At 45.3% G+C, this 21,736-nt stretch overlaps 2 protein-coding genes across 3 annotated transcripts; both read right to left on the bottom strand.

Moving 5' to 3' along the window:
* Positions 1-296: 296 nt before the first annotated feature.
* Positions 297-6,107, bottom strand: LOC148659765 (zona pellucida sperm-binding protein 4-like). Its single transcript, XM_088633923.1, has 15 exons — positions 5,698-6,107; positions 5,193-5,312; positions 4,238-4,356; positions 3,921-4,122; positions 3,501-3,619; positions 2,399-2,498; positions 2,204-2,326; positions 1,950-2,122; positions 1,722-1,819; positions 1,499-1,626; positions 1,143-1,323; positions 920-1,061; positions 750-825; positions 551-639; positions 297-388 (listed from the first exon to the last, which is right to left on the bottom strand). Exons 1-14 carry the CDS (start codon positions 6,059-6,061, stop codon positions 554-556), a joined length of 2,031 nt encoding a protein of 676 aa, XP_088490049.1. The 5' UTR covers positions 6,062-6,107; the 3' UTR covers positions 297-388; positions 551-553.
* Positions 6,108-10,327: 4,220 nt separating this feature from the next.
* LOC148659764 (zona pellucida sperm-binding protein 4-like) lies at positions 10,328-16,656 on the bottom strand. Of its 2 annotated transcripts, none has more exons than XM_088633922.1 (15): positions 16,252-16,656; positions 15,715-15,834; positions 14,973-15,091; positions 14,656-14,857; positions 14,236-14,354; positions 12,421-12,520; positions 12,226-12,348; positions 11,971-12,143; positions 11,743-11,840; positions 11,535-11,662; positions 11,188-11,368; positions 10,961-11,102; positions 10,791-10,866; positions 10,592-10,680; positions 10,328-10,520 (listed from the first exon to the last, which is right to left on the bottom strand). In XM_088633922.1, exons 1-14 carry the CDS (start codon positions 16,613-16,615, stop codon positions 10,595-10,597), a joined length of 2,031 nt encoding a protein of 676 aa, XP_088490048.1. In that variant the 5' UTR covers positions 16,616-16,656; the 3' UTR covers positions 10,328-10,520; positions 10,592-10,594. The 2 variants fall into 2 exon arrangements, with proteins under 2 accessions (XP_088490048.1, XP_088490046.1); XM_088633920.1 differs by having other exon boundaries at positions 10,328-10,416.
* Positions 16,657-21,736: the final 5,080 nt, after the last annotated feature.

Here is a 21,736-nt window from a genome sequence, read left to right as displayed (position 1 = left end):
GGTATAAAGGACTCTCTTGTCTGGTGGGTGCAAGCCAGACTTCCATATGCATATGAAATTCTGAAGACTCCTGCTTCACAGACACCTGACCTTTGTCATTTGTATGACAATACTTGTCATACAAGTATATGACCAATAGCGAGAGTCTGTCCTGCAGGAACTACAATGCAGCAGGAAAGGACACCATTAGACCCTTACAGGTTGGTAACCCAACATGAGTATGGATAATTGCACCCATTTTACTTGCTCAAGAGCCCAACTACCCCCCCTCCATTTAAGGCATACAGGACACAGAATCACTTTCAACATCTTTATTAGGACTGACTTCCTCCAACAGAACCAGCTCTTCAGACACAGGTTGCTGGTCCCTGAAGCAGCAGGCAGGAACCTGAAAAAGTGGTTGAAGCCCCCTTAAGTGCAGGAGAAGCACAGGACTTTGAGACACTACCAGGAGAGAAGTTACAGAAAGGAAGCAGGACTTCAAAGCCTGGGGGGGAAGGGGGCATCATAGGAATTTAACAAAACTAGTACCCTCCCGCTCCCAACCTACCCCTCAGTCCCTGCGGCCCTCATTCTTTCCTGGGCAGGGGGTCCCGACACAGCGCCTGTCAGCATCTGGGTTCTCCAGCACTGGGATTTCTGCAAGAGAAGATCAGATAGTGGGCTCCCAAGGTAAAGATACTATTGCAAAGCATCAGATGTGCATGGACAGAAGGAACACACGGAGAAGAGCTTAAATGGAGACTCACTGCGGCCATCAAAGCAGCCCTCCACACACTGCCGCTCAGATGGTAGGCACAGCTCTGTGGAGCACATGAAGTAGATCTGGAAGAGGGATTTTAAAATTAGGGCTTGCATATCAAGTTGCCATAGATATTTCACATGGAACTACAGAGTCTGCAACCACAAAAAGCCTCACCTCCTCATTGATGTAGGAGTAGGAGGTGCTGTCCAGGAACTGGAAGGTCTGGATGTGGAAGCGGCGGTGGTGCTTGGGCAGAGGCAGCTTGGAGTGGATGTGCAGGGTGGATGTGTGGCCGTAGTCCAGAGGGTTGGGGCAGCTGGAGAGAGAGGCACCAAGATCAGGACCCTGCCTGCCACCCACTGACCAGCCCAGGGTTAAAGCTGCACAAGCCCCTCACCCATCATAGAGCAGCACCCAGACAGCCTGGCCAGAGCGGGGGTAGGCAACGCAGTAGTGCACCAGCAGCACCAGGTTGGGGTCTGGAGCGTTCAGCAGTCGCACCTCCAGGTAGACTGGGTTCCCCAGCAGGAGCCGGAGGGGCCGGTGGTACTGAGGGAAGAACCTGGAGTAGCTCTCGTCTAGAAGATGGAGAAGGGATGGGTAGAGCTGTATACTGCAGCCGGACCAGAACTCTACTGCATAATGGAGTCTCGTCAGAAATGTTCCACTCTGGAACAGTCATTTCTTACCCCTCAAGCCATGTCGCATTGAATACTCCTCTCGTGAGGAGCCGTTCAATAATCAACCTCTCACCTGTAGCAATCCGGAGCTGCACCCCAAACACTCCGTGGGACAGGACAGCAGAGGGCAGGTAGGGGCTCTTCACCAGGTAGCCTGTGCTGGCCAGGTTCCCTTCAGCATAGCGGCACTCCACCAGCAGCCTGGAGAGCAGGAGGAGGGGAAACAGTAGGAAAGCCATATTCCTCCATGTGGTAAGCTGGCCAGCACAATAGATCTAGATCAAAATCCTGCTCACCTGAAGGGGCTGTCCCTGGTAATGACTCCATAGCTCTGCATATTGCGTCTCGCCCGTGTCTCCACCTCAGCCAAGTAGATGGTTGTCTCTCCTACCACCTGAGCAGAGAGCAAGGTCAGTAACCATCAACTGCCTCTTGAGCGGGTCGCTCCTACTTCTAATAAAGGAGTTCTATGCCCCTATATAGAGGATTAGGAGAACTGATTTTAAAGGGATCAGTGTACTCACAAAAGTATGGGTCCCACAGCCAGTGACAGGGAATTTGAAGATGGCAAATTCTGGGGTACAGATGACAGGGGTGCAGGATGCGTTGCCAGCAATCACCAGGCTGGCAGGATCCACAGGGGGTACAGAGATGGTCCGAGGGACAGCAAAGACAAAGTGCTTGTCAGCAGTGCACTCTGGGGAGAGAAGAGCATGTCAGGATCTTCATTATTCTGGTCAGGAAGGTGCCTGGGACTGATCAGTAAGGAGAGCCTTACCCTCCAGTGGATAGTAGCAAGAGGATGTTTCTGGGTCCACACAGCATCCCTTGGCCACGCAGTGGGCTGGAGAAATCCTCCCTGGACCGCAGGCCACCCGATGGCTCCTGGGTAGTTGACATCCTGGGGAGACCAGATTTGATCCATCAACACAGTTGTGGAGCCAGTTACCAGCTCTCCAACCTATACACTCACCCTCCCTTGGTTTGTAGGGGCGATAGGGACAGGACACCACAATCTCCCCTCTTGGGCCATCACTGGGATGGTACACCACCTTCACAGTGTAGTGCTGGTCCTGCAAAAAAATAAAGGATCAGACAGATGAAGATGCGATGGCAATCTCTGGAAGTGGGGTTGGCAAGCGGCAGATCTGAATGTATCCAGGAACCTTCAGGAGAGCTGTTCTGTAGAACAGTAGAAGGCATGTTTACAGCCAAGATTTCAACCAACATCCTGAAGGTGAATGATCTGCAGTCTTGATTCACCCTCCACCCATCCTATTTTAAAGACTAAATACTCCCAAAAATAGCCCACAATGGGCATGACCAAGAGTAAATTGCATCTTTGAGTGAACCCAGACTCATCCAACAGGTCATTCCATCTAGAACTCCTACTGAAATGTGTGAATGGTGAACTTCATGCGACAATACATTTACTTCTTGTCTGACAGATAGCAGGCTGGCTGCAAGCTAAACAATTCCAGCCAGTCTGTTCCACACCTCACGCCATGAGTTCTTATGGTTGCTTAATTGATGGGTACCTAGCTCGGCATCTACACTAGTAGTTAAGAACTAGAACACCTTCGCATTTACAAAATGAAGAGGCACGGAAGGAAGCCATGCTCGTGGTGCTCCATGCTTTCAGCAGGAAGAAAGCAATCTGGAGTCTGGCAGTACTTTATATAGGACAAGCCAAGCAGGAAAGGCTCCTGTAAGATACTGAAGTGCTTGTTGAGTCACAGCATGCAGAGACTTGTATTACAACATCCATTTTATGCACTGTTGCTTGTGTTCAAGTTAACCAGAAGACTAAGCAAGAATTAACAAGCGTCATCTAAGAAGATGAGTGCATATTTATCTTAACAGTCACTTTCTAGTTGCCCTCTAATTTAGTCTGACTCTTGGGGACTTGACAGGCCAGATTAACACTGATCTGAACCAACTTCTTGTAGACCACTGGCTTACAATCCTACCAATACTCATTTGTTTAGACAAGGTCTTCCTTTCAGCCATGTTGTAGAATTGGAAATGGAAGGCATGTCTAATACTCAGGAAACAAAGCCCAAGCTCAGCCTCACCACAAGCCGGACATGGCAGCCAGTGTACAGGATGGTCAGGGTGTTCAGGTGCCGCCCTGCAGTCACAGAGTATCCACAGGATGGAGTGTCCAGCACAGACACCAGGCTGCCAGATGAACCTGCACAGGGTACACAGGAGTCCAATTTCCCTTTGGCAGGATTTTATATATTGCAGGTGCAAAAAGCAAAACCAGCAATAGATTACAGCACACTGGATAGAGGCAGCCATATCATTTCAAGGTGCATCTCCAAATAGCTATCAGGACAGGGTAATGCTATAATCCACAATGTCAAGGCACAGTTAGAGAACCCTGGAACTGCTCATAACGCCACATCAAGCTCCCTGTTCCATTAGTGGCTAGGTAAAAGCCTCCTGCATTACCAGGGACCAGCAGTAAAAGCCCTTCCCCAGTCACTCACTCTGAACCTTGATCTCCTCCAGGGGGCCAGCAGGCAGGGTCACAGTCATGCACACCTCACTGCAGGAGATGGTCAGGCCTCTGGGAGGTGGGGGTGGAGGGACAACTGGAACATGGCAGGACACCGTGCCAGTCACCCATTTCCTCTGCTGTTTGTCATAGTATCTCACGGTCAGGGAGTAGTGTTGCCGCTGGTTCTTCCTCTGTGGTGGGGAACAGGGTTGCAGGTTAAAAGCACTGATGTAGAGCTGTTTGGACTGACTAAGGCACTACTGCTCACAATTTCCCAGCCAGTCCAAGCCCAAAGCCTGCCCTTACCCAGGTCCTGATGTAACACCCTTTGTAGGAAGCCACCAGCACCAGCCAGCTCCTGGTGGTCCACACCTTGTGCCCACAGTGCTTTGGGAGACGGGTGACCGAGAGAGGAGCCATTTTGCCTGGGAGAAGGTGGAGTGTTAGAGGCTTACAGGTAAGTGCTCTTTCACAGCAGCTCTGTAGAGCACCACAAAGATCTTCCCTTTGCAAGGGACATCCACAGCATCATGCCCCTAATTCCTCCACATTTACCTGGTCTTCTCTCAATGGAATTGATCAAAAAGGTACTGATCTGGAATGCATGCAGGTTCTCTTTGGTTACATTTGAAACATTATAAACTGGAGAATTGTCACAAAGGTACACTCCTCATATCTTCATTAAAAAAAAAAAATCTGATACACAAGCATTCGTATTGTTCTAACCTAGCAGAACATCTCCCTGGTAAAGGGTCTGGTTTCAAGCACAGGTGTACCCATTTAGTGAGGCTACAGCTCAAACTACCATGAGGTTGAGGTTATTCTCCCAACTTGTATTCTACACCCAACCCCATGTTTAAGATCTAACATGCATAATTAGAACTATGGAGCAAGGAGCAAGTAACCCACTGCATGACATAATCCATGGAGCAAAAAGCACATTTGGAGGCACTGTAGACCTCAGAATTAGGAGGGATAGTCACAGAAGTATTTAGCCCCCAGCTTGTATTTCCCTACCCATCCCAATGGGAGGGTGATCTTCAAAGATCAGCAAAATATTCTGGAGGTGTATCTACCCACTGAGGTACAGGGACAATTGTTTAGAGAGGCTGTCCTGCTACTTTTGGGGATACCACTGCAGCAAAATCCTTTGTTTTACAGCTCAAATGGCGCATGAACAGGTTTTGACCTCCTGAACAGAGGATGGCACAACCTGTCCATGTATAGGGCTAGTGCAAGTACAGGCAGGGCAGAACCTCACCCTTCAGCAGGTAGACTTGGCTGAACCTCCTCACAGAGAACTTGAGCATCATGCTGCTCTTGCCACAGGACAGCAGGGGGCGGCTGTGGGATTGCTGCTGCTCGGGGTCACCCTGAGACTCTGGGAGGGAAGAGGACAGCAAGAAGTGTTACTGGGTACAAGACCTTCAAGTTGGTAGCTGCAGCAGCAAAGGTTTATTCCATGCTGAAGAGAAGAAAAACAGTTCCACAGCTGGAACTATCTTCGGGTGAAGGCTCTTTTCAGCCTTGAATAAGCAGTTACTTGTTCCTGTGAAGAGCTACAAGAACACACTTCACTCTGAAGGAATTCCTACTGTAACCCACTTAAAGGAAAGTGGGAGCAGCCATATGCAAAGCACTCATGGAGATATTCCACTGGTCATGACCATTCCTATGCATTCCAGACTTCTTTAGAGGAAATACAGCAGAGCTACTTTACTACCATGCACTTGTATTCAGCCCACAGATTTGAAGAAACTCCCTACCAGGGTCAGATGAAGGAGGATCTGCTTCAGAGGGACCAGTTGTCACTGCTGCCACATCTCTCTGCACATCAGCACTCGAGTCCTTATCCAGCTCTTCCCCCTCAGCATCAGAGCCCATTTCCATCAAGTCCTGCTCATCCCCATTTAGTACCCCTCTCACCTCTCCAGCAGAGGAACCATCATATCCATCTGGTGGGGTCTCCCGGAATACAGGACTACCCACATTTGGCTCAAAACCATCATAACCTTCCTCTTCATCAAAAACAGCATCATGACCCTCAAGCTGGGCTTGGGCCACTGTAACACAGAGCCATGCTAACAACCCAGGCAAAAGGAAATCCATCACACCCACTCCTCTCCACATTTTTTCATACAAAAACACTTCAAGAGCAGGAATAACTACCTCTCCTGCCGCTGGGGTTTATACACACGCACGGTGAGGCGCGCGCTGTCCTGTGGGCCAATCAGGAGCAGGTAAGGAAGTCCAGAACATTCTCACGCGCTGAGGTTTCGGACGCGGTGTTGAGAGTGAAATCACGTGACACAGCTTGACTGCCCGTCTTCTGGCGTCATCAGTCTAAACTTAAACAATAAAAATATAACCTTGAGAAATTTAAAGATTTACAGCAATGAGGAACAGTAAATCTCATTAATACATCTTGTAAACAAACTTATAAAATCGCGATGAAATGCCGTTGATCCAATGGCACTGTGATGTGTTTGAATTTCACAATGATTCTTCACAATATTAATATTATAGCTGTGATGCAGATCGCGGTAACTTTCACTGTGTTCGAAGATCCCGCTGTGTTGATGACCTGAGCAAATTGAAACGCCAGCAAACACCTCCGTATGACAATACATTCTCACGAGCCGATATTAGACATGAAGGTTGAAAGCGAAGGCAGGTGACAACAAGTTTACTACGAGAGTCTTGTTCAAGGTGAGAAGTGTGTTCATAACGGGAACATTTAACCAGTTCATTTCCGTCCAGTTGTATTGCTAATACGGACAGAGTCGGCATAACTTTTTAAAAACGCATCTCCTTGAGGTTGACTCCCACTACAGACAGCACAAACGAAGAAACCCATCTCATTCGTTAGTGCTACGTTTGTGCCGGTTGGTGCTGTTGAAAGTAGCGTTTTGCTGCTGTCGATTCCGAGATACACTGTAGCGCCTTGTTTGGTCGTGCAATCACGTGACTGAGTACAAGCCAGTTTAAAGGTACCAACACACTCGGTACTTTTAACTACTTGATGTGATGAAACCAACGGATGCAATCTGTTTCGGTGAAAGATTCTTCTCGCGAATTGCAATTGTAATCTATAGTCACAACTGTAACCATATTGTTCAAGTTTCACTAGCGTGTGTAACGATCATTATAACGTTCTCGACAAATTAAGCTTTCAAAGAGGTCTTCGTGGAGATGCAGAAAATGTCAGGAATCATTTCAACTCCCTGCCACTGGGGTCAACTTATCAAAGATCACAATTGAAAGATCTGATGGTCGTGATCTTTCTGTATTTGCATCATACTTCGAAAAGGGAGGCGCTATTTTCAAATGCAAAACGTCCACCCACCGAACTCAAGTTGCACAAAATGCAATTGATTTCAACACATCGAGTAATTAAAGGTACCGAGTGTGTTGGTACCTTTAAACTTCCATGTAGATACAGTCTATGTTCGGTTGCTTTATCTGAAAATAAAAAGACTGTCCAAGATTCCCCTGGTCTGCATGTGAGACGGTAGAGTTTCCAATGTTGTTTTGCAGTCAAATTACGAACTACCTGGGTTAACTTGGTGCACAGTGCCCCCTTTAAAAAATCCTGATTCTTTTTCACATGTACGATTTTTTCTTTTTGTTTAATCAATCAATGAAAGTTTATTTATCAAATCCACAATACACCGTGCACCATTAGTTGCTGGCAATGAAATGTCTTTTCTGCCAGCTCACCGGGGCTGAAAATCACAAGATTCAAGTGACAAAATAAGGTTACATAATAATAGATAAGTAAGGTGAACCCTTTGGGCGAGGAATATTCCTGCCTCGTGTACGACTACGCCACCTAGCAATACAAACGGGGTGCTAGGGCCCCTCTACATTACCACAGGTTCTGTTTATCTCCCAGAATCACCAATGCACACACAGACCAGCGACAAGCATTAGTATTGTATAAGTGCCCTTTTTATTGTCTAACTACAATACATTCACATTCACTATCACCCAAAAACACAATGAAAACAGCATTCGCAGAAGCAACAATTCCTTCCCAGGGTCATAACGAATACAGAGGGGCAGCAGTCTTCCCTGTAATATACTGAAGAGAGCTACTCAAACGTTTCTACTTAGTATCTGTAGTCTCTGATGGCCCACTTGAAGGAGAGGGGTATTGCCCCGTCTCCGTTCAGGTAACAGTAGAAATCCTCTGCGGGCTGTATTACATTCCCCTCAGTTTGAATCGGCTAGCTGTGCTAGTTTCCTTGTTCCTTGTCTTCAGGTGTTAAGTCTCTGTCCAGTACCTCTGCTCCAATGCCAATGTCTCCCGTGGTTGCCAGTTACTGAACCAGTAGTTCCTTGCCTCCAGGTATTAGACGTCTCTGCACAGCACCTCCGTGGTCTCGCACTCTGCAGCTTCCCTTGTGCTGCCTGTGTCGTCTCCAGGGTCCAGTAGGAATCGGGAGCCCCCTCTGTTCTGTCTCAGGTCTTTTTATCCCCCTCCTTAGCCTATCCCTTTCAGGGGGGTTTCTACTGTCCCTGTCAGAATCGGGTTTGCCCAGTATCTTTCCAGGAGGAAGCTTGTGCTGTTTGAGGGGTGTGTGAGTGCCGAGCTAGGTGTCATGGGACCTTATCAGTTCACCCCTTGGTATGGCTAAATACATATGCCGAATACAATTAAATGTATGAAAACAATGGTCTTGTGATACAGGAAGTTACTAATCCTAACTTTTTAAAAATACGTTGCTTGAAACACGAATCTTTAAATGGCCCTTGATTTGCATACTAATTTAAAAAGAACCCAAGGAGAAACCGATGACTTTGGTGTTTTCAGTGGAGATCGGGTTCATTGGTATTGCATACAGCAGGTGTGGGAAAATAAACATAGCTGAGCAAGGATTGAGATTAGAAAATGGCACATGTCCATGTGTAAATATTGATTTATTGACTGTTTCACTGGTGTCTGTGGGTATTTTAGCATTGTATGATAGAATAATCTAGACATTTGTAGAATAATAGCACCAGAGAGCTGACAATACATAGACACTTTTCTATATGAAAGCAAGTGTTAAGGACAAAAATGTCCTTTTAACCGCAACAGGGCTGAAGTCTTGCTTCTGGGCTCCTCCCATTAACTCTGTGAAGCCAGTGCAGTATCCCTGTCTGTGGAGGACACTGCACCTGCCACTCATATTAGATCCAGGCACCTAGATGTGCAAATATTGTAAAATCATCCTCCTTCCTCCTCAAATATCAGACTATCCCCTATGTTTACCCCTAACAGTAGCTACAGGTTAGTCACCATTTTCATCCTCTTTGAAATTGATTACTACAACTCTTGGCTCACCAGGGTGCCTACATTCACAGGGAACAAAACTGTATGTGCAGAATGCTTGTGGAAGTGATCCAAACATTCTTTAGAGGGGTTTTTATGAACCTGGTTCTGCGTCTGCCATTTTATTCTCCTACTCTATTGCAAACCCCTTTTCTTCCCCCACCATTTCTGGCATTCTGTTGCCTCCTTTGCTTGGTTTTTACTATAGTGAAGTGACAAGAGAAGCCACTTTTAAAAAGGATCCATCTGAAGTTCATTGGAACATATTGTCCTGCACTTATTTGAAACTGCCATCAAGAGGAGTACCATTTGTGCTAATCTAACTTCCAGAAAGTCCTACAACCCACCCACTAGAGGGTTTCCACAAATGCCAATGACAAGACTGCTGCTGTCACTATTCTGTGGTAGCAAAGCCCATTAACATTCTTAGACAGTAGGGCTTTGAATATCTCACTCACCCAAGAGTGTCTTTAACTAGACCAATTCCAAATGGCAATGAAACTTCTGAACATGGAAGCTTTTCATGCCTACTAATAGCACAACTGCACCCATCTCTACAGCAGCATATTTTAAATGCCCTAGGTACAAGAACAGCTCCAGGACCCTTGAATACTTCTGGCCAAACCATCACATTTAGGTGCAGGTATGAGATCTGGATGGAGAGAGGCATCACTGTTTGAAATGGTTGCACTGCCTGCAACCCACTCAATGGAGTAGAGCTTCACAAACATTCTCTAATGCAATTGGTCTCAAACCTCAGCTGATGTGAAGCTTGAGAAAGTAACACTGCATACAGTAAATACAAAAAAAAAAAGCAAAACCTATTACTCAAGTGAATTATAACCTCCTCCACAACATCCAAGTCAGGTTGACAATTCATGATGGAAGCAGACTGCCAGAGGTGGCAGTAATCTGTTGCCCAACAGCGAGACCCAGTCCAGCAGGAACTACAATTCAGTGGCAAAGGACACCATTAGACCCTTACAGGTTGGTAACATGACCATGGATAACTGCAACCATGTTACTTGCCCAAGAGCCCCACCACCCCACACTCCAGTTAAAGCACACAGGACACAGAATCACTTTCAACACCTTTATTAGGACCAACTTCCAACAGAACCATCTCTTCAGACACAGGTTGCTGGTCCCTGAAGCAGCAGGCAAGAACCTGAAAAAGTGGTTGAAACCCCATTATGGGCAGGAAAAACAGGATTTTCTGGAGATACATACAATGGGAGAAAAATGACAGAAAGGAATCAGGCCTTGGATGTCCTGAAAAAAAAAAAAGCCTCCATGCAAAGGGGTCCCATAGGAATTTAGCAACACTGGTACCCCACACCTACCCCTCAGTCCTTAGGGCCCTCATCCTTTCCTGGGCAGGGGGTCCTGACACAGCGCCTGTCAGCATCAGGGTTCTCCAGCACTGGGATTTCTGCAAGAGAAGATCAGATAGTGGGCTCCTGAGGTACAAAAACTATCGCAAAGCATCAGATGCGCATGGACAGAAGGAACACACGGAGTAGAGCTTAAATAGAGACTCACTGCGGCCATCAAAGCAGCCCTCCACACACTGCCGCTCAGACGGTAGGCACAGCTCTGTGGAGCACATGAAGTAGATCTGGAAGAGGGATTTTAAAATTAGGGCTTGCAGATCAAGTTGCCATAGATATTTCACATGGAACTACAGAGTCTGCAACCACAAAAAGCCTCACCTCCTCATTGATGTAGGAGTAGGAGGTGCTGTCCAGGAACTGGAAGGTCTGGATGTGGAAGCGGCGGTGGTGCTTGGGCAGAGGCAGCTTGGAGTGGATGTGCAGGGTGGACGTGTGGCCGTAGTCCAGAGGGTTGGGGCAGCTGGAGAGAGGCACCAAGATCAGAACCCTGCCTGCCACCCACTGACCAGCCCAGGGTTAGAGCTGCACAAGCAGGAGCCCCTCACCCATCATAGAGCAGCACCCAGACAGCCTGGCCAGAGCGGGGGTAGGCAACGCAGTAGTGTACCAGCAGCACCAGGTTGGGGTCTGGAGCATTCAGCAGTCGCACCTCCAGGTAGACTGGGTTCCCCAGCAGGAGCCGGAGGGGCCGGTGGTACTGAGGGAAGAACCTGGAGTAGCTCTCGTCTAGAGGAAGATGGAGAAGGGATGGGTGGAGCTGTATGCTGTGGCCAGATCATAAAGCCATGGCATTGTGGAGGCTAGCATAGCCAGTCATTTCTCTTACCCCTCAAGCCATGTTGCATTGCACACTCCTCTTGAGAGGAGCCATTTGATTATGAACTGCTCTCACCTGTAGCAATCCGGAGCTGCACCCCAAACACTCCCTGGGACAGGACAGCAGAAGGCAGGTAAGGGCTCTTCACCAGGTAGCCTGTGCTGGCCAGGTTCCCTTCAGCATAGCGGCACTCCACCAGCAGCCTGGAGAGCAGGAGGCAAGCCATATTCCTCCATGTGGTAAGCTGGCCAGCACATATCTCCATGATCAAAACCCTGCTCACCTGAAGGGGCTATCCCTGGTAATGACTCCATAGTTCTGCATATTGCGTCTCGCCCGTGTCTCCACCTCAGCCAAGTAGATGGTTGTCTCTCCTACCACCTGAGCAGAGAGCAAGGTCAGTAACCATCAACTGCCTCTTGAGCAGGTTGCTCCTACTTCTAATAAAGGAATTAGACACTCCTCTATAGAGGATTAGGAGAACTGATTTTAAAGGGATCAGTGTACTCACAAAAGCATGGGTCCCACAGCCAGTGACAGGGAATTTGAAGATGGCAAATTCTGGGGTACAGATGACAGGGGTGCAGGATGCGTTGCCAGCAATCACCAGGCTGGCAGGATCCACAGGGGGTACAGAGATGGTCCGAGGGACAGCAAAGACAAAGTGCTTGTCAGCAGTGCACTCTGGGGAGAGAGGAACATGTCAGGATCTTCATTATTCTAGTCAGGAAGGTGCCTGGGACTGGATCAGTAAGGAGAGCCCTACCCTCCAGTGGATAGTAGCAAGAGGATGTTTTTGGGTCCACACAGCATCCCTTGGCCACGCAGTGGGCTGGAGAAATCCTCCCTGGACCGCAGGCCACCCGATGGCTCCTGGGTAGTTGACATCCTGGGGAGACCAAATTGGATCCATCAGCACAGTTGTGGAGCCAGTTACCAGCTCTCAAACCTATGCACTCACCCTCCCTTGGTTTGTAGGGGCGATAGGGACAGGACACCACAGTCTCCCCTCTTGGGCTATCATTGGGATGGTACACCACCTTCACAGTGTAGTGCTGGTCCTGCAAAAAAAATAAAAGGATCAGACAGATGAAGTTGCGATGGCAATCTCTGGAAGTGGGGTTGGCAAGCGGCAGATCTGAATGTATCCAGGAACCTTCAGGAGAGCTGTTCTGTAGAACAGTAGAAGGCATGTTTACAGCCAAGATTTCAACCAACATCCTGAAGGTGAATGATCTGCAGTCTTGATTCACCCTCCACCCATCCTATTTTAAAGACTAAATACTCCCAAAAATAGTCCTCAATGGGCATGAACAAGAATAAATTGCATCTCGGAGTGATCCCAGACTCATCTAACAGGTCATTCCATCTAGAACTCCTACTGAAATGTGTGAATGGTGAACTTCGTGCGACAATACATTTACTTCTTGTCTGACAGATAGCAGGCTGGCTGCAAGAAACAATTCCAGCCAGTCTGTTCCACACCTCACGCCATGAGTTCTTATGGTTGCTTAATTGATGGGTACCTAGCTCGGCATCTACACTAGTAATTAAGAACTAGAACACCTTCGTATTTTCCCCAAAATTAAGAAGCACGGAAGGAAGCCATGCTCGTGGTGCTCCATGCTTTCAGCAGGAAGAAAGCAATCTGGAGTCTGGCAGTACTTTATATAGGACAAGCCAAGCAGGAAAGGCTCCTGTAAGATACTGAAGTGCTTGTTGAGTCACGGCATGCAGAGACTTGTATTAAAACATTCATTTCATGCACTGTTGCTTGTGTTCAAGTTAACCAGAAGACTAAGCAAGAATAAACAAGCGTCTTGCACTGATCTGCAGTCAAGAAGCTATGCTTAAAGAATACTGGCAGAACATGTGGCATGTTAAACATTTCAGCTTTCCAACGGCACCATCAAGACGCAGTTTTTGTTCATCTTCTCAAAATGAAGAACCAGGACAAAGTGCTCGGAGAAGTAGAGTGCACACAGCATGAAATAACCATTAGAAAAGAGGGCAACATACTTGTGGCTGGGTGTGAAGCTATGCGAGAAATAGGATCATGGCACCAACATTTTTCAGCACATGCTGGCATTCCCCCCATTTCTTAATAACATGAGCTTAAAGAGCTGTGACGCCTGAAGCTCAGGCCTGTCACTGTTAAGAGCACAAAGTCATTAACACTTCAGCTATGGGAGTGTCAAAAGGGATCGTTATTGGTCAGAAAAACTATTGGACCACTGAGGTGAAGAATGCAGATGTTACCTGCCCAGTTTTAATAGGTTTAAGCAACTCAAGCAGTCATTCTACAGTTATTAGCAAACTCTGTATTGATAGGAGCCTCAAATTTATAATAAGGTAACTTGACAAAATTCCATACATGTGTACCAAAAGAGAGTAGGAAGATCCATGCAGCAAAGGGTTCATCTTGCAATTGATTTGCCCTTGCTGGGGATTACACAGAGGTTTGTGCTTAACAGCTATAAAAGCTCAGCTACTTCACTAGTATGACTAAAACTTGCCTTACTGTTTAGTCATGTAAGAAGATCAGTGCATATTTAGCTTAACAGTCACTTTCTAGTTGCCCTCTAATTTAGTCTGACTCTTGGGGACTTGACAGGCCAGATTAACACTGATCTGAACCAACTTCTTGTAGACCACAGGCTTACAATCCTACCAATACTCATTTGTTTAGACAAGGTTTTACTTTCAGGAATGTTTTAGAATTGGAAATGGAAGGCATGTCTAATACTCAAGAAACAAAGCCCAAGCTCAGCCTCACCACAAGCCGAACATGGCAGCCAGTGTACAGGATGGTCAGGGTGTTCAGGTGCCGCCCTGCAGTCACAGAGTATCCACAGGATGGAGTGTCCAGCACAGACACCAAGCCGCCAGAAGAACCTGCACAGGGTACACAGGAGTCCAATTTTCCTTTGGCAGGATTTTATATATTGCAGGTGCAAAAAGCAAAATCAGCAATAGATTACAGCACACTGGATAGAGGCAGCCATATCATTTCAAGGTGCATCTCCAAATAGCTATCAGGACAGGGTAATGCTATAATCCACAGTGTCAAGGCACATTTAGAGAACCCTGGAACTGCTCAAAACACCACATCAAGCTCCCTGTTCCATTAGTGGCTAGGTAAAAGCCTCCTGCATTACCAGGGACCAGCAGTAAAAGCCCTTCCCCAGTCACTCACTCTGAACCTTGATCTCCTCCAGGGGACCAGCAGGCAGGGTCACAGTCATGCACACCTCACTGCAGGAGATGGTCAGGCCTCTGGGAGGTGGGGGTGGAGGGACAACTGGAACATGGCAGGACACAGTGCCAGTCACCCATTTCCTCTGCTGTTTGTCATAGTATCTCACGGTCAGGGAGTAGTGTTGCTGCTGGTTCTTCCTCTGTGGTGGGGAACAGGGTTGCAGGTTAAGAGCACTGATGTAGAGCTGTTTGGACTGATGAAGGCACTACTGCTCACAAGTTCCCAGCCAGTCCAAGCCCAAAGCCTGCCCTTACCCAGGTCCTGATGTAACACCCTTTGTAGGAAGCCACCAGCACCAGCCAGCTCCTGGTGGTCCACACCTTGTGCCCACAGTGCTTTGGGAGGCTGTTGACCGAGAGAGGAGCCATTTTGCCTGGAGGAAGGCAAGGGTGAGGTGTTAGAGGCTTACAGGCAAGTGCTCTTTCACAGCAGCGCTGTACAGCACCAGAAATCAAGAAAGCACAGATCTTCCTTTTGCAAGGGACATCTACTGCATCATGCCCCCAATTCTGGTCCTCCACACTTGCCTGCTCTTCTCTTAATCTAACTGATCTGGAATGCACACAGGTTTTCGCATGGTTACATTTCAAAGATCATAAACTGGAGAATTGTCAAAGGTATACTCCTCATGTCCTCACAAAAAAAAAGAAACATAAGCATTAGTATTGGTCTAACCTAGCAGAGCTCATCTCCCTGGTACGTGGTCTGGTTTCAAGCACCTCATGCACAGATGTACCCATTTAGTGAGGGTACAGCTCAAACCATCATGAAGTTGAGGTTATTCTCCATTTGTATTTCACACCCTCCCCCTATGGAGCAAGTAACCCACTGCATGACATACAACCCATAGAGCAAAAAGCACATTTGGAGGCACTGTAGACCTCATAGAATTAGGAGGGATAGTCACAGAAGTATTAAGTCCTCTGCTGGTGATGTTCAAAGACCAGCAGAATGTTCTGGAGGCGTATTGCAAGTACAGGCAGGGTAGAACCTCACCCTTCAGCAGGTAGACTCGGCTGAACCTCCTCACAGAGAACTTGAGCATCATGCTGCTCTTGCCACAGGACAGCAGGGGGCGGCTGTGGGATTGCTGCTGCTCGGGGTCACCCTGAGACTCTGGGAGGGAAGAGAGGACAGCAAGAAGTGTTACTGGGTACAAGACCTTCAAGTTGGTAGCTGCATCAGCAAAGGTTTATTCCATGCTGAAAAGAGAAGAAAAACAGTTCCAGCTTTGGAGCCTTCTTCAGGTGAAGGCTCCACAGCCAAAACAGTGTTCTCTATTCTCAGCATGGAATAAGCCTTTACTTGATTCTGTGAAGAGCTACAAGAACACATGTCACTCTAGATTACTAAAATCCCTTCACAAGGAATTTCTGCTGTAACCTACTCAAAAGGAAATAGGAGCAAAGCAGTCATGTAGATATTCCACTGGTCATAACGATGCATCCAGCCTTCCTTTGAGAGAAAATACAGCAGAACTAGTTGACTACCACGCAGTTGTATTCAGTCCACAGATTTGAAGAAACTCCCTACCAGGGTCAGATGAAGGAGGATCTGCTTCAGAGGGACCAGTTGTCACTGCTGCCACATCTCTCTGCACATCAGCACTCGAGTCCTTATCCAGCTCTTCCCCCTCAGCATCAGAGCCCATTTCCATCAAGTCCTGCTCTTCCCCATTTAGTACCCCTCTCACCTCTCCAGCAGAATAACCATCATATCCATCTGGTGGGGTCTCCCGGAATACAGGACTACCCACATTTGGCTCAAAACCATCATAACCTTCCTCTTCATCAAAAACAGCATCATGATCCTCAAGCTGGGCTTGGGCCACTGTAACACAGAGCCATGCTAACAACCCAGGCAAAAGCAAATCCATCACACCCACTCCTCTCCACATTTTTTCATACAAAAACAATTCAAGAGCAGGAATAACTACCTCTCCTGCCGCTGGGGTTTATACACACGCACGGTGAGGCGCGCGCTGTGCTGTGGGCCAATCAGGAGCAGGTAAGGAAGTCCAGAACATTCTCACGCGCTAAGGTTTCGGACGCGGTGTTGAGAGTGAAATCACGTGACACAGCTTGACTGCCCGTCTTCTGGCGTCATCAGTCTAAACTTAAACAATAAAATTATAACCTTGACAAAGATAAAGCTTTAGAGCAATGCGGAACAGTAAATTTCATTACTACGTCTTGTAATTAAACTTATAAAATCGCGATGAAATGCCGTTGATCCAACGGCAATGTGATGTGTTTGAATTTCACAATGATTCTTCATAATATTAATATTATAGCTGTGATGCAGATCGCGGTAACTTTCACTGTGTTCGAAGATCCCGCTGTGTTGATGACCTGAGCAAATTGAAACGCCATCAAACACCTCCGTATGACAATACATTCTCACGAGCCGATATTAGACATGAAGGTTGAAAGCGAAGGCAGGTGACAACAAGTTTATTACAGGAGAGTCTTGTTCAAGGTGAGAAGTGTGTTCATAACGGGAACATTTAACCAGAAAATATCCGTCCAGTTGTATTGCTAATACGGACAGAGTGTGAGTCGGCATAACATTTTAAAAACGCATCTCCTTGAGATTGACCCCCCCTACAGACAGCACCAACGATGAAATATATCTCATTCGTTAGTGCTACGTTTGTGTCGTTGAAAGTAGCGTTTTTCTGCTGTTGTTTCCGAGATACACTGTAGCGCCTAGTGGTTTCGGGTAATCACGTGACTGCGTACAAGCCAGTTTAATGGTACCAACACACTCGCTACTTTTAACTACTTGATGTGATGAAACCAACGGGTGCAATCTGTTTCGGTGAAAGCTTCTTCTCGCGAATTGCAATTGTAATCTATAGTCACAACTGTAACCATATTGTTCAAGTTTCACTAGCGTGTGTAACGATCACTATAACGTTCTCGACAAATGAAGCTTTCAGACAGGTCTTCGTGGAGATGCAGACAATCTATTAGAAATCATTTCAGCTCTCTGCCACTGGGCTCAACTTATCAAAGATCACAATTAAAAGATCCGATGGTCGTGATCTTTCTGTATTTGCGTCATACTTCGAAAAAGGAGGCGCTCTTTTCAAATGCAAAACATCCACCCCACCGAACTCAAATTGCACGAAAAGCAAACCCGTTGATTTAATCACATCGAGTAATTAAAAGTACCTAGTGTGTTGGTACCTTTAAACATCATTTAGATACAGTCTGTGTTCGGTATTTTTATCTGAAAATAAAAATACTTTCCAGATTCCAGATTGTTTTGCAGTCAAAATCTGAACTCCCTGGCTTAACTTGGTGCATAGTGCCCCCTTTAAAAAGTCCTGATTCTTTTTCACATTTAAGATTTTTTCTATTTGCGTAATCAAACAGAGTTTATTAATCAAATCCACAACAATACACCGTGCAGCAGTAGCTGCGGGCAATTAAATGTTGTTTTTTTCTGCGAGCTCGAAATCACAAAATTAAAGTGACAAAATAAGGTTATATAATAATAGATAATAGTGCAATAGAAATGGAATAAAATAAACTCAGACAGAGCTCAATATAAATAGAGCTGCGATGTGTCCAGGGTGTATGCAATACATTATGTCCAAGTAGTGCAGTATGCCGATTCTATGAAATGTATGAAAACAATGGTCTTGTGATACAGGAAGTTACTAATCCTAACTTTTTTAAAAACACGTAGCTGAAAGACGAATCTTTAAACGGCCCTTGATTTGCATACTCATTTAAAAAGGACACAATGAGAAACCGATCACTTCTTCATTTTTTTAAAAAAAGGACACAGCTACGAAGACGGGCTAGTTAAAGCCAATTTGTAAGAACATGCAGTCGCTTGCTATCCCAGTGGGCAAAAGCCGTATTATATACGTCTATTAAACGCATACCTTAGACGTCTAAATGTGGTCCGCAATTCGTCTAGAACGAAATTCTAATACACGTCTATTGTTATACGTCAATTATACGTCTATGATTAGATGTTCATTATACGTAAATGGTTGGAGTTCTTTTATACGGATAAATTTAGAAGACTATTATACATATATGGTAGGAGTTCCGGATAACTTTAGAGGATTATTATACGTATATGGGTAGAGGTCTATTATACGGATAACTTTAGAGGTCTATTATACGTATAACTTTAGACGTCTATTATACGTATATGGTTAGAGGTCTATTATACGGATAACATTAGAGGTCTATTATACATCAAAGATAGATCAAAGAAACTAGTAAATCAACCCAATGATTTGGTTTAGAAATGTATTCTCAAAATACACATTCACACCTGAAAAATATGTATTTCAAATTATACCTTGTATACAATCAATCAACAATCAACATATGGGCAATAATCATAAAAAACACAACTAGTTTTAAACTTCAGCTACAAATTCTGGTAACATGGCAATATACAGTATAGTAATGACAAACACAAACTAATTACATTAACACACTAACTCAAAACCACATTTTGATTCAAATATACATTTTAAAATGTACAACTTCTATATTTCCAAGAAAAAAAATATTACAATGGAAGTTAAGACGATTTTTGTCCACTATTTGCAAACCCTGTCTAATTGTCCTAACAGTTAGAACCAAAAACCTATTATTTTCAGTGTCCAGATCTGCTGGCCCCCTGCCTTGCATATGCATTCTTCAAGTAACACATTGCGTGCTCCTTTATTTATTTTTCTGTTGATGTAGGGTGGGACTTCAGCACCGCAGCTAGGAGAAAATTATATAATATTACTTCCCAAATAAATTATGATTAATATCTTCTTTAGTATAATCTAAAAAATGAACGGTTTACTAAGCTCAAAGCTGAAATAAATGTATAAAATTTGGCTTGCATCATAGCAGTTGAGCAATAAAGTCTGTCATAAAGAGTACCCAAAGTTTGAAAGTACAACATAGAATAAGAATAGAGAAACGGCAAAACGATTTTGTGTCACCTTCCCCATTCACACTATTTTTATGTGTTTTGCTTATTCGCGTACTATTTTAATAAAAATAATATTAAGAAAGATCTGTATGTATTCAGATAGTATTATTATTATTCATACTCGTCAAAAGAGGATTGCTGAGATATTTGCGGATAAATACTTCTACGTTTGAAAAACGTGTCCAAAATGGTGACCAACGAATACTAGCAATGCATTGTGGTATATAACCAGAAAATATGCTTGGTTCGATATTTTCTCAACGTATGGGTTTATTAATGTTGTCAGTATTATGGTTGAAATTTAACATTGATAATACATCGCGGCTATGTGCCCCCCTGCTATGTGCTGATGTGCAATTTTAACGCATGCAGTTAGTAAGGATCGGCCACTGTTGTATGGTATTATATATAATGACATTATGGGATAGGATGGGGACAGGCCTGGCATCACGGTGGGAGGGATTGCCGCCCCTTCAGTTTTGGGCAAAAAAAATGTACCTAACTTAATTTGCGCCCTAAAAAATAGTTGTACTTTGTTTATGGTCAGACAACACTAAATGACACTAACAGTCACTCAGACTGTTTGATGGGCAGGAGGGCTATCCGCCCAGGAACTGCACATATCAGTGTCGTTATTGAGTGTCAACATTACGATCCTGTTTGCTCAGGTGGACCGATTCCTTGCAGTAGTTTATCATTATACTTAAAATCGTTATATAACTAGGACTAGGTATAGCAGTCTGTGCTTTCTGTTGGTTTTACAACATTTTTTTCTTAACGATTCAGAACCTCCATGTACTGTAGCTGCAAAAATTAACGCTTATGGTACTTTTCACTCCAGGCAATACAAACTGTGAGAGTGACGAAAAATGTGAAACTGAACTTCATCGCAAATACCAGATTGCTAGTCGTTATCTTCTATCATGAAGCACTAATCAATGGCATAGCTGCGAGATTTCATTTGGGTAGCTGCACCGTACAGCTCCGTTTCAACCGAAATATCACCCCCCCCCCTCAGAATTTTTTCAGACGCCCCCCTACAGATTTTTCCCCGGGCACCGCGCACTGATGGGGGGCGGGGTGTCCAGGAAATGGTATCAACTTTTCTCAAGAAAATAAAAATAGAAACTCTATAGGCACTCAAACATTTTACTGTTTTTTTTCAGGCAGGTGGCAAGACCCCCTCCGCAAAACCCTTGTATGCCAAGCTGTGGGCATTGATTCGTCGAATATACGTATAATCAACGTCGAATTGCAACCGTAAAATCGACGACATTAATAAACGCATATATAACGTCGAAAACACATCTAACACAGTGCCTGAGGCTTTTTACTGTATGTATCGTGTGAGCTGCAACTAGGAGTATACGGCACTCTGCACAGTGTACGAAGTAAATTATTTTCGCAGTAATTAATTTATTATATTTACTATAATTATTATACACGTGTAAATTAATTACTGCGAAAATAATTTACTTCGTACACTGTGCAGAGTGCCGTAATTTACTTCGTACACTGGCCAGATACATACTTGTGTATGTTTTATAAATCAGGGAGTATCCAGACACCTGGCAGGACAACCGTAGGGACTGTCCTGGCTTTCCGATTTCCGATGCCGACTGAGTTAACTGGACACAGTGCAGATCTGCAGGGAAACGCCGCAGTGTATTAACCGTCAGTGAAAACACTGCAATTATCTCCATCACAAGGGGAAGACACACAAGAATGAAATGGATAATGTAAGACAAGGGCAACTTTTCTTGCCCTAGGGACTCGAGACCACAAGACCTAAACACGCGAGAGCTTGCATTGTGATTGAGGTTGAGGACAGATCAACTGCCAAGATTTCCAGACCACAATATATAAATGTCGTAAAAGGTGCCCCAGTGTTATTTGTAATGAAATAGAACCTAAAAAGTCTTAATAGTCTCGTATGTTTCATTATGCATTCTCAGTATAATAAAATGCTCTCCTACATTACAGCTACTGTACATAGGATGTCCTCTATATGAACAGAGTGCCTGTTCATCTAGCGTGGATACCGAGAGCTGACCTTGGT

This window comes from Lepisosteus platostomus, chromosome 6, assembly GCF_059453375.1.
Source record: "Lepisosteus platostomus isolate fLepPlt1 chromosome 6, fLepPlt1.hap1, whole genome shotgun sequence".
In the NCBI taxonomy this organism is placed as follows: domain Eukaryota; kingdom Metazoa; phylum Chordata; class Actinopteri; order Semionotiformes; family Lepisosteidae; genus Lepisosteus; species Lepisosteus platostomus.
This window is presented reverse-complemented; position numbering and strand designations above follow the sequence as displayed.